At 39.0% G+C, this 15966-nt stretch overlaps 1 protein-coding gene across 1 annotated transcript in view; it reads right to left on the bottom strand.

Annotated features, from left to right (window-relative positions):
• SNCA (synuclein alpha) overlaps window positions 1-15966 on the bottom strand; it is a 72197-nt gene that overhangs the window by 45504 nt on the left and 10727 nt on the right. The window contains exon 4 of the mRNA XM_075090845.1: window positions 8174-8319. Within this exon, the coding sequence (XP_074946946.1) occupies window positions 8174-8319 (146 nt within the window). The remainder of the gene's footprint in view (window positions 1-8173; window positions 8320-15966) is intronic.

The following is a 15966-nucleotide window of genomic DNA, read 5'->3' as shown; positions in this document are numbered from 1 at the left end:
AAATGAAAAATTGTGTTCTGCTATCTGTAGATATTACAAATATTATCTCATTATCATGACATATGAACAATTCCTAGTGGAGAATGTGTTCAGCCTTCTATCAGCTAGCAAACAATTCTTGTTCTTGGAGACCAAGGGAGATAGGCACATTTAGTTTAAGGATGGGGGTACTTTATTTCTCCAGGGTCAAAGCTAAAATCTGTGGCTGAGCAATTGCTAGAAAACAAAAAGCCACCCAAAAGCTCCTCAACTTAATTCCTCCACAGGAAATTAGGAATACATTATGGCTAGAAGTAGTGAAGGCAGCAGGTAGACCCGGAACATCAGTCTGCATTGAAATGTTATCTCACAGCATGAAAGCCATTAGAAAACCATGAAAACTTAAAAGACCTTTACATTAACTCATATTTGTTCCTGAATTAATGAAGAAAAATATTTCGATAATACCACACAAATTTTCTTCCCTTGTCACTCAACTTAAGTTCTGCCTGAGTCACAGGTGTCAATGCATGGAAATGTTTTCACACAGAGGACATGGCCTTCCTTTAAATACTGCTATTTTGCCCTCCAAGAAAAAATGCTGATAACATGTCTCACAGCAGAAAAGGCATCTTCTCTGCTAACCAGGGAGGCCAAGCACAGGTCGCAATTCAAAATCCTCCCAGCATTTCAACACTCTCTTCAACACAGAAACTCTAGCACTCCTACCTGGAGTCATCCATCTTTCACCATCTGTTTTTTCCAGAGTATTGTAATTTTCTGTGCATATTCATCTCTATCTTGCCCAGACTAATTTTAAATATTTCAAATAGTAGTGTTTGGAGTGAAATAAAATTAAACTACTCATGTCCAGAAGTGCTACCAGAACATGCGCATACCTGCCGAGAAGGAAGTGACAGCTAAGACCTTATAAAGCAAAAGAAAGGGAAAAGAAAAACATGGGATTTCCTTGCTGGCTTTGTGACTTCTGTAGCATTCCCATTTATCAACCTGTTTTCTGTGAGCATCATTAGCGTATTTCACCAAATAAAATTGCTTTTAAACATCAGAGACTGCTTCAGGCACTCCATACTGTTCTTTATTTACAGTGCCATTATGCAGTTATCAACATATACTAAGCTACATGCATGGGGCTTGCCCATATGGAAACACCAAAGAAAAACAGAACTGTATTAATGAAAATGCATTAAGTGGCCTGAACTGTGATTGTTTAATTTATGTTGAAAACAAATTACAAATCATTGAATCAAAACCATTTACATTCCAATACAAAGCATTCATACAGGTCATAATGCAATTTTACAAGTGTACTGACATTCATACCTCTGTACAACCTAGATGATTCCTGAGCTTTTCCCACCCCAAAAAAATATGTTCACTGTCACAAGGGAGAGATTTTACTGCGTGCATAAAGCAGATTCAAAACCTTAATATCACCTCCCTATGGGCACCCTGTGACTTATAATAAATTGGAGTTTCCTGTTTCAAGAATATGGATTAGCTTTACAGAACTAACTTGTTACAGATGTTTTAATAAAACACCCCATTGTTTATTCTGAGATGAGTAAGAAAAGCCCTACGAAAATAAATCAGTCCAGCTATGCTACAATCAAAGATATGTCAGTTCACTGATAGTCCCACTTCCTTCAAGATTTCAAATAAACAGCTAAAAATGCTTTCTCTTAAGAGGGGTCTTCTGTGATTCAGCTCTTGAGCAATGTGGATCCCCTAATGGGTAATCTCTCTCCTCATTCTTCCACTCTCAATCCATCAACATACACTAAAAATGGAAACATTGCTAATTGCTGCTAAATATCCTTTCTGTTTTGCAGCAGTCACTCATACATTATGCATAGATCAAGAAATAAAATGGTAAGGGAGAAAGTAAAACCTATCTCAAACTATGTGCTCTTCACGTGTTATGATTTAAATGGAAATTTGAAAGCAAGTATTGTCTCACTGATGTTCAGTTGTGACTACCTGAGCAAGACTTCTCCTATACATCCTTTAAAACACTTCAGCTTCCTTGAGAAAGACTTACTGTCTGCTAGTTATTCTACCTGAAACCACAGTACGCAAGCTTTCCAAACCACTGCTTTAATTGCTCCTACTGACCAAGCAAGAGTGTCACATCAGAACCACGGTTGGTCTCACCCTGAGCAACTAGAAATCCCACCCCTCTGCATTGCACTGCAAGGCAGAACTGGCACTGCTTGGCTCAAGTGTAGAAGGTTATACCTCTGTCTGCTTGGCAGGCTGGCCAGGGATCTAGATTACAAATATTTAATCATAAACTTATCTGTTCTCTACTGTCACCTTGTATTAGAGCCATAAATGGCAAGAAGTAGTTGAGGAGGGCAATTGGATGTTGCTGCACTCCTGCAGCCTGCTTGCTCTACAGTGTCTACAGAAAAGCACCAACTCCATAAGTTAATTGGGTAGAAGCTGTTTCTGCATTTGCCATGCCAAAACCATATTAAAGTTTCTTTGCTTAATTCAAGGCTTGACTTCTTCCTCATAACAAGCTCTAGGGGATGTGAATAGACCTGCTTATTCCAACAAAAGAACAAGAATTTAAGTCTCATGTAACTCACACTTGTTGTCCTGCTTTTCATTGGGGTCTATTAGCCTTTTGTGACATCAGGTAGCTAATAGAATAAAATGTAACAGAAAGGTGGAAAAACTCCCTAGTTCCCTTTCTAACGAAGGAAACTGGATGCCTGCTCAGTAGTTTTTCCTTTGTGTTTCTGAGCTAAGCTTTTGAAGATTAATGGACTCACTTACAGACTGGAAAGAAGATGGGGAACAGCGATTCTTTAATGAGCTACGCATCCTGTACAGTATACTGAGCATAAAGATGGTCAGAAAACTAGCAAGTATTCATATTATATCAAAATGCATGGTTCCACCCAAAGCCAAATTTTGCCATGATTAGACCTATTTTTGGAGCTTTGTAAACAAAGTAGTACATTAAAAAATAAGTTTTAAAAGCTTCAAGAATTTTCTATTCCATTTTCAGTATTATGGCACAGTAGGAAATAAATTATGCAAAATATATCTCAAAAATATAAAACCAGACAAAATGAGAACACACCTGTTCGAGCTTTTTCAAGTACTAAGCAAGGCATTTATATTGTACTCAGGTAGCAAGGGGACTACTAAAACAATGATGGGGATTAATATTGGGCATTTAAACTTTGGGGACTGCCACCCAAGAAAACTTCAGTTAAAGTGTCAAATGTCTATTCTAAGTTTCTGGTTACTTCCACATAAGATTTCTCTAGAGGGATTTCTGAACCGATCTCTGCATTTTTAAAATTTAAAATATTAAGTCCAAAAACAAAAGTAATGCCAAAATTGACAGTCTTCCCACTTACAGTCATCTTTTTCTTTGAAAGCTTGGTAATTAAACCAATGAGCTATAAATAATATACTTAAAGAGCAGGTAATATATATCAACATTATTTGCTACTGTAATTTTATATTTGTGTTTACAGTGCTATTTACTGTAAACGTGTTAAATTAAGAGACACTCCAGAAAGAAAAAGGGTTTAGCACATCTAGATACTAAACATGATTCGTATAGATCATACAGACTCCAAACATGGTAAGGACAAGGCCTACCACTGTATTTTAGTAAGATCTACATCCGTGCGTTCAGTGCCGAAATAAAGAATACCTGCTTAATAGACATTCAGACTACTGAGTCTTGATTTTGGCATTTTGCAGCATCACTAACTATACCTTTGCAGGGTACTCAAAGTACCTTGAGGTTTCAGCTTGATTGGGAATTTTGGTGCTAGAACAGTATAAATAAAATTATTCACCACAGAAATCATAGAATTTACCAACTGTTTTAGTCTTGAGAGCTAGAGAACCAAATGACATTAATTTATTGAGGTTAAGAACTTCAATTAGTTAATTACCTATCTGAAAATAATAAACTTTGTGACCCATATTTTGTTCTCAGGCAATATTATAACTAGATATTCACTAGCTAGTACACCTCCATACTATCTAGATCTATACATTCATGCTGGCCTGAAAATAGAATATTCAAAGGATTTCACAGCTTTCTTAACTTAGGAAAAAACATGTTCATTTCTACAGTAAAAGCAATTACCATTAATCGTCCCTTTTCAACTTGATTAATTTAGAAGCACACTCACACTGTACACAAAACATGCACAGGCACAGAATAAATTTAAAACAAATGTTTTATCTGTATAACGCACTATTTCAGCTTATCATCTTCTCTTAGCAGAGAGAAGAAAGCGTGAAAAAGAGCAGCAACTTCTTTTCTGCTTCCAGGAAGAGTCGCAATGATAACAGATAACAGTATTATTATGGGCAGGTTTTAAAATTAGGCTCAAATTTACAACTAGTTTATTAAGACTTAATCTATTTTTAATAGGCTGTATGCTAAATGCTAGTGTGCATTAGAAATAATTTGTGAGTAGATGCATGCTGACAATGCATGAAAGAACTTTTGGAATCTAAATAATCTTAAGAATTGTTTTGTCATTTATTAAAATGCTACTTGCAGTATGTTAGCCCTTTTATAATTAATTCAAGCCTAATAGCCGCCACTACCCTCGCTGTGTTAAGTAGTGAGCTCCTGCCAAAGCAGAAATTTCCCCCGGCAGTCCTCAAACAGGCACTATCAAGTCAGCCCTGTCACTCACTAGTCTCAGCTGTCACTCTGCACTGCCTGCTTACATCAGCTGTGGGGTGGGTAGGTGGCAGTGTGGTGTGACAGCAGCCCTCCAGCCTGGCCTCAGCTGGATGGTTAACCCTGTGCTACATGGCCCAAAGCACACCTGTATTAAAGACCACACCAGGCAACCTCAGACAAACTTCTCAAGAAAGCACTTTACCAAGAATCTGCTCATTATTTCCTTTGCATAAATATTGTTGTATCCACAGGTAAAGAAACACTATGAATGTTTTCAATTAGTTGAAAGTCAAAATCATATTTCTATCATTGCACAAGAAAAATGTTAGACACCACGCAAGACTGCAGGTTTCCATGCAGGCGAGGTGATCAGTAGTAACAGATCGCAGCAACGACCATTAGTTTTAATGGGCTTCCAGACACGTTTGGAAGCAGCTGATCCCAGCAAGGAGCAGGGATTTCATAGAATGTCCTGAGTTGGAAGGGACCCACATGGATCACCAAGTCCAACTCCTGTCCCTGCACAGGACAGCCCCAAATTCACACCACATCTCTGAGAGCATTGTCCAAGTGCTTCTTGAATATTGTCAGGGTTGGCGCCATGACTCCTTCCCTGGGGAGCCCGTTGCAGTGCTCCACCACCCTCTGGGTGAAGAACCTTTTCCTAATATCCAACCTAAACCTCCCCTGGCACATCTTCCTGCCATTCCCTTGGGTCCTGTCATTGGTCACCAGAGAGAAGAGATCAGGCCTGCCCCTCCTCCTCCCCTTGTGAGGAAGCTGTAGACCACAATGTGTTGGACTCAATGATCCTTATGGGTCCCTTCCAACTTGAGATATTCTATGATTCTACATTTATTTCACAGTCCCTGATCCTGTAATTGATGGCAAATAAGCAAACTCCTCCAGTCGCATGCAGGTTTTCTTATAGCAGTTCACAGAATGATTCAGGCAAGAAGGGGCCTCAGGAGGCCACTGTTGCTACGTTCAGTTCGAAGATTTGGACTAAATTATGTGGGTTCACATGAACTGGAAGAAATAATTTGTTACAAGTTTAGAAGCCAACTAAAACAACAGATTATTGGCTAATGCCTTTCAGCCTTCTGTGGAAAAATAGCCTGTAGTCATGCTTTTATCCACTTTCAATGGATATGCTTAATTTGCAATTCCTTAACAATTCCCATGACTTTCTTACACTGCATAAGCAAGGTAAGTAAGGTATTAATCTTGCACCTACAACACACAGCCATTTGCTTCAGGATAATTCCAAGTAGATGTCTATAGGAAGAATAACCTGCCAAAGGCACTGGCTAGCCATACTGAAGATCAAGGAGTGAATTTGCTAGCAGTGGTCTTGTATTCCCAGAGTAGACTAGAGATCACAGCCTTAAGAGACACCACCTTACAGAGATAAAATACACAAAGAAACACTGATATTTTGATTGTATGACTGATTGGCACCTTCTCTTATTTCAGAAAGACTTACCCTGCTTCCTACAAGGGACCTGTGTCCCACTGGTAGTCCAAATGCCCACACCTGGTCCCCACTCAACTGTCAGGTTACCCGGAAAATGCAAACAAAAATCTATCTCATGTACCTCTGAACGGCACAGGAATGCAAAAACACTAGGTTTTAGAATACCTTTACACAATTCAATTTTGATGGTAACATTTTTTAAATGGCTACTCATTCCTTGCAAAACCAGTAAGAATCTCAGTCTACAGATACCAGTATCAAGAACCAAATTAATGGTTTTGCTATCTAAAGAACAAAGAACCAGTTCAGAATAATGATGCTAATAGGGCTATGGAATAATATGCGTGTACATTATAGATGTTCTTTAATTTCAAAGATGTGATTTTATTCTGTTACAGCCATCATGACTCATATTTAAGCTTTACAATATACAGAACAGCATTCAGTGAATGTCAGCAGATATTTGCTTCATACTTTATAATTAGAAGGATCTATATGTATATATTAAGATAAAAAATATTAGGTATGGTCAATACTAAAGTAGGTAATTGTATATTACAGTAATGATAATCCTTATGACACCGAGTTTGAAGAGCTACAAACAGAAAAGAATATTCTCAGCTTAAAACTACAGAAGAGCTTTAGCAGAAACTAGGGTCACAGGCTACTGTGGCCATGCCATACTCATGTGTCCCCTGACAGTTTATTAGATACTCAGTTTTGTAAATCTTCAACATAGCTTTTACAATGGACCATGGCCACATCAAAAGCAACATTTTAGTTATAGCTGAACAAAAAAGGACTAAGAAGCCCTCCGGGAAAACTGATTTGAAAGAGAACAAAACCACTTGTGAGATGTTTTCAAGACCAATCCACCACAGTGGAGTGAATGCCTACCACAGCGTAATACCCTTTTTTCCCCCCAAACTAAAGCACCAGTAGGACTTGTCAGACAGACAGGAGTACACTTCAATAACAGACAAGGATAAAAAAAAGACTTTCTAAGGATTCAATTTTAACAGCTCCCCTGGATGCTAACTGGGAAATAGACACACCATAGAACTTCTGCATGCTAAATCCATATAACACCCATATTTCTGTGCAAATACTAACATTCTTCTTAATCCTATTTTTTTTCTAACACTTTAATATTCATACAGAAAACAGTTTAAAATGAGGTATTTGTCTCTTCTGGGTTATTTTTGTGTCCAAACACTACTATACACATTTTGGAAAGCATCATTCCCACTAGCTATCTGGGATCACTTTTTACCTACCGTAAGCAGAAGAATACGACTGCAACATACCAGCAACAAAAATGTAGTAACTCTTGGTATTGTGCAAACGATGTTCACTTTGGTGCTGGAATAAAAACATCTACAGGTTGTTTTATAGGATGAGTGAGATAAAACTTATGCTGAAGAGTTCAGAATAATTTGTAGCCATTTTTGAGTTCATGTCACTATATTCATGGAAGATAGCAGCTCTCCCGCTAGATCTTGACTTTAAATGAAATGTATCTAACCAGTCAGTGGATTGGTACACAATGCCTTCTGCTCTTCATCTGCAGAGGATACAAATTGTGCTGTTAAATCTGAGATTTGCTGTTTGACCTTCCAGCTCTAGTGGGTTACGTTTCAATCTGGAATTATCTGGAAAAATAGTAATCTTCCCCTTCAACTATACAGTGATCCTACAGCTGCTGGCCCCCACTAGAGGCTGCCAAATTCAGAATCACCACTAGATCACACTTTAAACAGTGATCCAAATTTGTTAAGACTTTTCAGAATAGTAAAATTAGACGCCCAGTCCTACTCAAGTTCCCAAATCCTGCAGGTCACTCAAAATACAAGCTATAAACAGCAGATATTTTCTTTGTTGTTCACTTGTTTAGTGTAACAAATCATCCTGCACTCATACCGCTGACACACACGAAAGAGAACACTCTATTTGCCCTTCAGTTCAGAGAGGCTGCTCCATCATTCACTTCTTCATCTGGAAAAGACTGTAAACAAACCAACCTGTTTGGCCAACTGATCCTTCTTCACCAAGCCAGTGGCTGCAGCAATGTTCCCCGCTCCTTCCACCGTCTTCTGGGCCACTGCTGTCACTCCTGTCACCACAGCTCCCCCAACATTAGACACTTGCTCTTTGGTCTTCTCAGCCACTAAGAAGCAGAAGATGGAAAAACACATTAAGGCTCTGGGAGCTGTAAGTTTTTCAGAGAACTGTATCTGTCACTGACAGCCCAACATCATGAAGAGCCATAGGCCATTACGCTTCGTGTACCCCAGGTGGATCTTAAGAAATGAGACTATCCATTCTGGTAACACTGGAGCAGCAGAGGTAAAAACAAGCCTTATTTGCGGCTTAATTTCTTTCACATGAACAACATTTGAAATTTTCATTCATGTCTAGTTCTTTAGGGAAGAAAAGTCATTACTTAAGGGCCCCTATGACGCCCAACTCACTCTGTAATGTATAATAATTGCATTCAATATATCCCGGTTTGGAAATGCATTCCAGTTAGTCCACCAAACACTTACTGCATGTAACAGGGCAAGGAAGACAATATTGTTTACATTAGACTCAAAAGCCATTGATTATTCTTTTAGTTTTTAAAATATAGTTCATTAATAAGCAGAGCTACTGTTGCTCCGAGAATTTCTAATACAAGCTTTTATCTTGTTCTCTGAGATTTCTGCCCCACTGCTGATGTGTCCATCCATAACACACTAATCTACAAAAACACTGAATGCCAAAGATGCCAAAGCAAACCGGATTAATAGCTAACTTCCAAGCCCCAGGGAAACAACAACTCATTTAGCCTACATATATATCAGCATTTGCCATTCTACCTTTCAGGATATTACTGGGTTCTTTCTGCTCATTCATCCCCAAGGGCTCCTTCTGACAGTAGCTTGCACTATAGCGAAACCACTCTAAGAAAAGAGATGGGATGACTCCGTGCCTTAAAGTTACCTAGCCAGATTTTCAGAAAAAAATCCACATTTATTCATCTAAACAAGGGACTGCTCTTCAAAAACATCCACTGGTTAGCTTTGTAGTTCTAATTAATCTTATAGCTTCCTTCAACCCAAATCCCATCTGATCCATAAAATGTATTCATAGCTCTGTTTGCACCCTTTATGATGAGCATGGGATGGATTCTGCTTGGCAGATAGGCCACCCTATCAGATACTTTTTTAAGAAGCACATACGAAGAGGAGACTTTCTATGAATAAATTACATTAATTCCTTACATAATGGGTATCGGCTGTCCATATCACAGGGTACGCAGCATAGATTGCTATGTGATTTTTATTAATGTCAATCATATCAGGCACACTGTTTACCTTTCTAGTTTCTTCCTCATTATTGTTATTTAAAGACCCAAATACTAAATATCTGCTCTCTGAAAATGGAGACACATCATTTAGCACTCATTCTAACTTAAAGGGAAAAAATAGCAACTGATTGAGTACTATCTCCATTATGACCAAAACCAGAAGCTTTCATTATAGAGCAGGACAACAATGGACTATACGTGGTCTGGAACTACAAACAGAAAAACTGCCTGTTTCAAAGATCTTTCAACCTATGCATGCTAATAAGACAGAAATTCACAAGAAATTTCATTGTATCCATCCAGTACTCTATTGCCATGCTTTTTCTAGGGGGGGGAGGGTGGAATAAAAAGTGGGTTTTGCTGAAAAGCGAATGTTGCCCTCAGGGAAGGTTTGACATAATGCTAGCAAGTGCAGAAAGACATCTATTAAGATGCCCTATTTGATTATTACCTGCAACAGACTACAAAGGCTCTGGATTCTACACTTGAATTTTATATAGAAAGTTTTTCACTGGTTCTTGCAAACACATATCTTAAGATCTGTAACACATTATATCTTCCAAAGAATATAAGATCTGATACTGCACGGAGTCTTTCAGAAAGAGTTACATTATGAGGAGGAAACTTGTTAACAGTTTCATATTTATTTAGAATGGCAAGAAGAAATCTCAGAGCTATGTGAAGAGAATAGCATCTTGCAAAAATGTAAGTGTAAATAAGTAAATCACTTTAAAGTAAGTGATACTCCCCAAGAAATTAAAAAAGACACACGTTTTGGGTAAGTTGCAGTACTGCTTTTGATTTTTTCTCTGTCTCATTCCTTTTCTGAGAGAGAAGGAAAAAGAAAACAAAACCAAACAGAGATATGTAAATCAAGGTCCTTTTCCTATATATTTTTCTTCTGGGTTTTTTTTTTTTTTTGGTGGGGCTTTTTTGGGGTTGGGTTTTTTTTTCCCCCTGGTATGGAAGAGACATACACTGTTTCGAGAATTCCCTTTTCCAAAAATACATTGTATGGCAGAACGTTTATAACAAACAAATTCAGCAGGCTTGATGCTGACAAAGGATCACATGCTCAGCCGCTCCTAAGCAGACTCCTCCCTTCTGATTAAATAATAAAGCATGGTTGCACTGTGCTCATTGTCAATAGTCATAATTAGCCTTATTATCTCAAGATCTTAAAAAAACTGCACCTCAAAAGCAAAACATGAAGCAATAGAGTGAAACTGAGCATGCTGTGGATGCTGCAATATAAAACACCTAATTCCCGTTCCCACTATTAAAACCACATTTCTCAGACTATGTGGTCATGGTAGGTACAACCACCTACCAAGGGCAACTATCCAGTGGCTGCCATTCCCACTATTAGAGTATTTTGGGAAAGCTCTGTCTGAAGTTTGTTTTCTCTTCCCAGAAACACAGTACCCTAGGAAAGGCTTGGTAGGTGCAAACAAAACAAAAAAAGCAAAGAATCAGGCTGCTAACGCTGTTACTGGCACAACCACAAGATACCTGATAAAAGTAGTAACAGAAGCAATCTTAAATATACTGCTTTTATTTTGGCCATAGCCTAAGAAAGTTGACACAGAAGTTCGCATGAAAGGTCTCTCGTACACTGCTTCAGAAATCAGAGCCATGACAATCAATCCAGCAAACTGCGCACAGAGCACAGATTTGCAAAAGCACTCATACTAATAGGAGAAAGAGACAGTCTTCCTGCCTAAGAAACACCTGAACACCACCAAAGTCCCTGTTACCAGAGTGACTCTGTAAAGAAGCTCTAGCTTGGTAACCCTTTAGCTCTGGAACCCCAACGACAGGAGAAAAAAAACAAAATAGTTTTCCAGTCTCGTATATTTTATTGCTTACACTAAGCAGTAACAGGGGAAAAGCATTAAGTGCACACAAACATATCAGTTCAGAATGCAGGTGGTTGATACCAACTAATTAAGTTAATATGAATACCAGGTTGTTTAATGATCTTAAGCCATTAAGCCTTTGTAAAGCTGATGTCTGCTTTGCATCACAGTGCTGAGAAAAGGAGTAAATCAGCTTTGCAGAGCTCTGCTGTGCTATAGCTTGATTACTTCTGTCCATCTATGCAGAGACTGTCCATTCCAGTAAATGATGTACACAATCCCATGTACAATGACCATGACAAGGCTACCTTTGAAACTGAAGTTTTAACAGTGACTATAGCACTGTGCAAAAATTATTAGCATTGAAGCTTTCTTTTCCCTACTTGTTATAGGCAACTGGGTAACATACAATATCAGTGTGAAACCTTTGGAGTAATTCAAAATGAGAACTAGTTGCTTTCAGTTTTGAACAATAAAAGTAGATTAAAACCACAGGATTTCTCTGAATTAATGAAATTAGCCTTGCTGCACTAAATATACTTTTTAATATGTATTTCAGACAATAACGTTGCTTAGGTACTTGAAGGATTCATTTACAAAGAAGCCATAAATACATCGGGGGTTCTTTGATTCATACAATTTACTGCAAGATACCTGATGGAGTTAAAGCAAACAGAATAGGAATACCAATGACTAATAAAGTTAAGAAGTACAAGAATGATCTGGTAAAAAAAATTAAGCAGAACACTTGACTATGGTTCATAAGTGTTGATATTGTGTCTTGACTCAGCTTCAGGAAATGGACACTTGGTTGAAGTATCAAGGGCTTCTTGGCCCTGAACTTTTGTACAAACCAGTGCTTTAATTTGATTATCAGGAGACAGACTGTAAATATTTCATCTTGGGTTCTGTACATTTCTGGACACTTATCCCTGGGAGGTAAGCAAGATGGATGAATTATGCATTAACATGTCTACTGGCCTTTGACTGTAAATTAGGCAGGCAAGTCAGAGGCACAAGCTAACACCCCATAAAACCAATATGCAAAGCTTCTTTATCTACAGAAGTTCTGGGAAAGGGTGACTTGACAAATAACTTGCTCACCGTATTCCTGTGAATCACAGCCTGGTATCATCATTTTACAGTGTCTCAGTGCCACTAAACCTGGTACAATCTGGTCATACTTTGTTTAGAGCAAGAAACATCTCAGTCTAATATTTCTGGGTTTGGAAAGCAACTGACCAAAAAGACTATTTAGCTGTTCAGCACTTTTCGGTGTGTCAGCTCCCAGTCCCTTCGCCAGCAAAGGGTTTTAAACCACAAACTGACTGCACAACTGTGAACACACACTCATATCAATCTGTGATTTTAGTTTGCATTTGACTGTCTCCAACCTCTTGAATAATTTTTATTCACATAACAGAATGTTTATTTCACCACAGGTTTCACATGATATTAACACCCTGGTGCATCGTAGCACCACCTGAACTGGCAAACTCATAGTCCTATAAAAAAAAGAGAGACAAGTAGATCTTTACAAGTGTCCTGAAAGGTAGTTCTGTTACATTAACTTTAATAGCATTGGTTTAAATTAATTTGATTTCTAAGACAACTTCACTAGCATTTCTCAGTGTCTTCATATGTCTCATAGCATTGCTACAGTGAACTCAAATCTGTTCTTACCTATCTTGTCTGCTTGTCAGAACAACTCTTCATAGACTTCAATTTTTAAAAATATTTTTATTTTTAAAATACGTGCCCAAGCAATTCTTCTGTTCTTCCACTACCAAGCCCACACTGTTTCATTTTAGAAATGGTGCTCTCTGGATTCTGCATTAAGTCCCCTCACTGCCACATTTCAACCTGCATGTCCTCTATTTATTTTTCATTTTCCTTCAACAGCCAAACTCCTTTCAAACAGTTTAATAGGCCAGAAGGAAGCAAACTGTGACACAATAACCATTCTTCCCAAGCCTTGGGTGTTTCACTTTGTATCACCCATTTCCTAAAGTGGGTGAGGAGCGACCACTGTTTTGCCTAAAACTTGCAGTAACTTTTCTGAATTTTCTATTCATAGGTGCAGCACGTAACAGATGTGCTCTCCTTATGTTTGGCTTTATAGTCTGTCTCGTATCTTCCAGAACAACATTTAACATCTTTTCAAACCTGTCAAAAATTCTATTCATCTACTTAAAATTTCCTGTCTCACTACACATATTGCAACCAGATAAAGATGGATACTCTCAGTGCTCAGGATCAGTTGTTTCTCTCAGGAGGAGGGAAAGAATTTCCCCACTAAGCTAGCCTACTACAGAGTCCCAGTCCTTCAGCAAGTTTCATACACGTGCAAATGCCCTTGACTTTACCACAGCCCAGCTTAGTAAACATCACCTACATTAACTTCCTTGCTAGGGTTGTCAGTTGCTGTTCCCATATCTGTGATGATATTAGGTATGTGTGCCTTAAATCTCAGCCTACTGCAATCTTCTGGTGGTTATAGTAATGATCCCTCTGAATATTTCTCTTACTTTAGGTCTAACAAGAGGAGATTTCAAACCTCATAACATGAATATGCATGTTTAGCCTGAGGCTAAACTCTGAAGGACTATCATAGACATTTTGTTCAGTTTTGTTACTAAAATACTCTTGACTGACTTCTCATTTATTTATTTGGGTTGTGATATTAAGTACTGCCAAGTTAAGTTTACCTACAGTTGTTTATCCTTTGCATTGGCTTAGGTGAGCACAGGTGAATAATACACTGGCTGTACACAGAACAAAGAGAAAGAAGAAATCCTTTTCTGCTCCCTTAATTATTTGATTTCTAATTTCTTAAGTGAAAAACACCTTAAAATTTCTTGACCACATGTTTTCTTCACATACCCAGAAGTCCCATATTCTACACCAGGAAATTACACATTCTACTGAATGCGCTAAGGTCAGCTGAGGTTTTCCTGCACCCTGTAGAGATCAAAGACTTCCATTCATTTTGCCACTTACTACAAATTATTGGTTATTGGTTTCAGTTCATACCTAAAATGATCCCTGCAAATCAATTTAAAATGCAAATCTATTCTTTTTCAGTGTATACACGCCCAGCGTTAACTTCAAAGTTTGAAAGTGCTGTTGCTACTGAGAGATTAGGGAGTTATAAAAAACATTTCAAAACCCTCATAACTGTGACAAATTCAAATCAGTGTATCAAAACTCTGAAATTTGTTTCTTTCCTGTAAGCTGTTTCCCTTCTATCTTCCCACCCAAACAGCTGTAGTGGGACACATTGATGAGTCACAAGAATATTTTGGGGATGGAGGGAGTGATGGGGCATGTCCAAGACACAGTGGCAGCATGACTGCAGGTGCATCAAGCACACCTTATCTGAAAGTGCACTATCTGTCTGGTGTTGGAAACAGACTGCAGGCTGAGATGAAAAATCACTAACAGTACAGGTGATACTCGGGTATTAAGCTTACATGGAATTCTCTGCAGCCACAGACAGAATCATAGAATTGTTTGGTTTGGGAAAAGACACTTAAGCTCATTGAGTCCAACCGTTGACCTAACACTGCCAAGTCCACCACTAAGCCATCTCGCTAAGCACCAAGTCTACCAGTCTCTTAAATACCTCCAGGGACAGTGACTCAACCACGTCCCTGGGCAGCCTCTTACAGTGCTTGACAAACCTTTCAGTGAAGAAATTTTTCCAAATATCCAACCTAAACCCCTCTGGTGCAACTTGAGGTCATCTTCTCTTGTCCTATCGCTTGTTACTTAGAAGGAACCAACCCCCATCTCGCTGCAACCTCCTTTCAGGTAGTTGTAGAGAACAAGAAGGTCTCCCCTCAGACTCCTTTTCTCCAGGTTAAACAGCCCCAGTTCCCTCAGCTGACCTGCAGAAGACTTGTGCTCTAGACCCTTCACTGGCTTCATTGCCCTTCTCTGGACATGCTCCAGCACCTCAATGTCTTCCTTGTAGTGAGGGGCCCAAAACTGAACACAGTATTTGAGGTAGGGCCTCACCATTGCTGAGTACAGGGGAATGATCACCTCCCTACTCCTGCTGGCCACACTGTTTGTACCAAGTTAAAGCCCCCTCAATCAGTTCTGCCAGCTTATGAGCAAAGAAACATTTTCCACATCAGGCCCTAGCATACCTTGTGTTTCAAAGACTCTTCAATGACTATAAAAACCAAAGTTCTGGCAGAGGCACCAATCCTGGAGCCAGGTATTGATGCCTCAGGCAATCCTGTTTCTTGCAAAGTCCCTCCCCATTGGTGAGAGGATTGAGGAAAACACTACCTGTGCTTATGAGCCTTTTAGCAGTCTTCCTAGGGCCCTGAAATCTCTTTTGATCAACCTTGCACTTCTGGTTGCAACATCATTAATACCCACATGAAAGATCAGAAGTGGGTAATAGTCTAAAGGTTGTACTGACCTTGTCACTCACCTGGTGACACCCCCAAATGGGCCCCCAGAGAGGCAGCAAACTTCCCTGAAAAGAGGGTCTGGTCTGCAAACGGGTGCCTCCATTCTGCTCAGGAGGGAGTCACCAATGACCATCTCACCATTGTTTCTTCTCGGCGCTGGTCTTAATGCAGGTCTTTCT

Source organism: Phalacrocorax aristotelis, chromosome 4, assembly GCF_949628215.1.
Source record: "Phalacrocorax aristotelis chromosome 4, bGulAri2.1, whole genome shotgun sequence".
Classification (NCBI taxonomy): Eukaryota; Metazoa; Chordata; class Aves; order Suliformes; family Phalacrocoracidae; genus Phalacrocorax; species Phalacrocorax aristotelis.
This window is presented reverse-complemented; position numbering and strand designations above follow the sequence as displayed.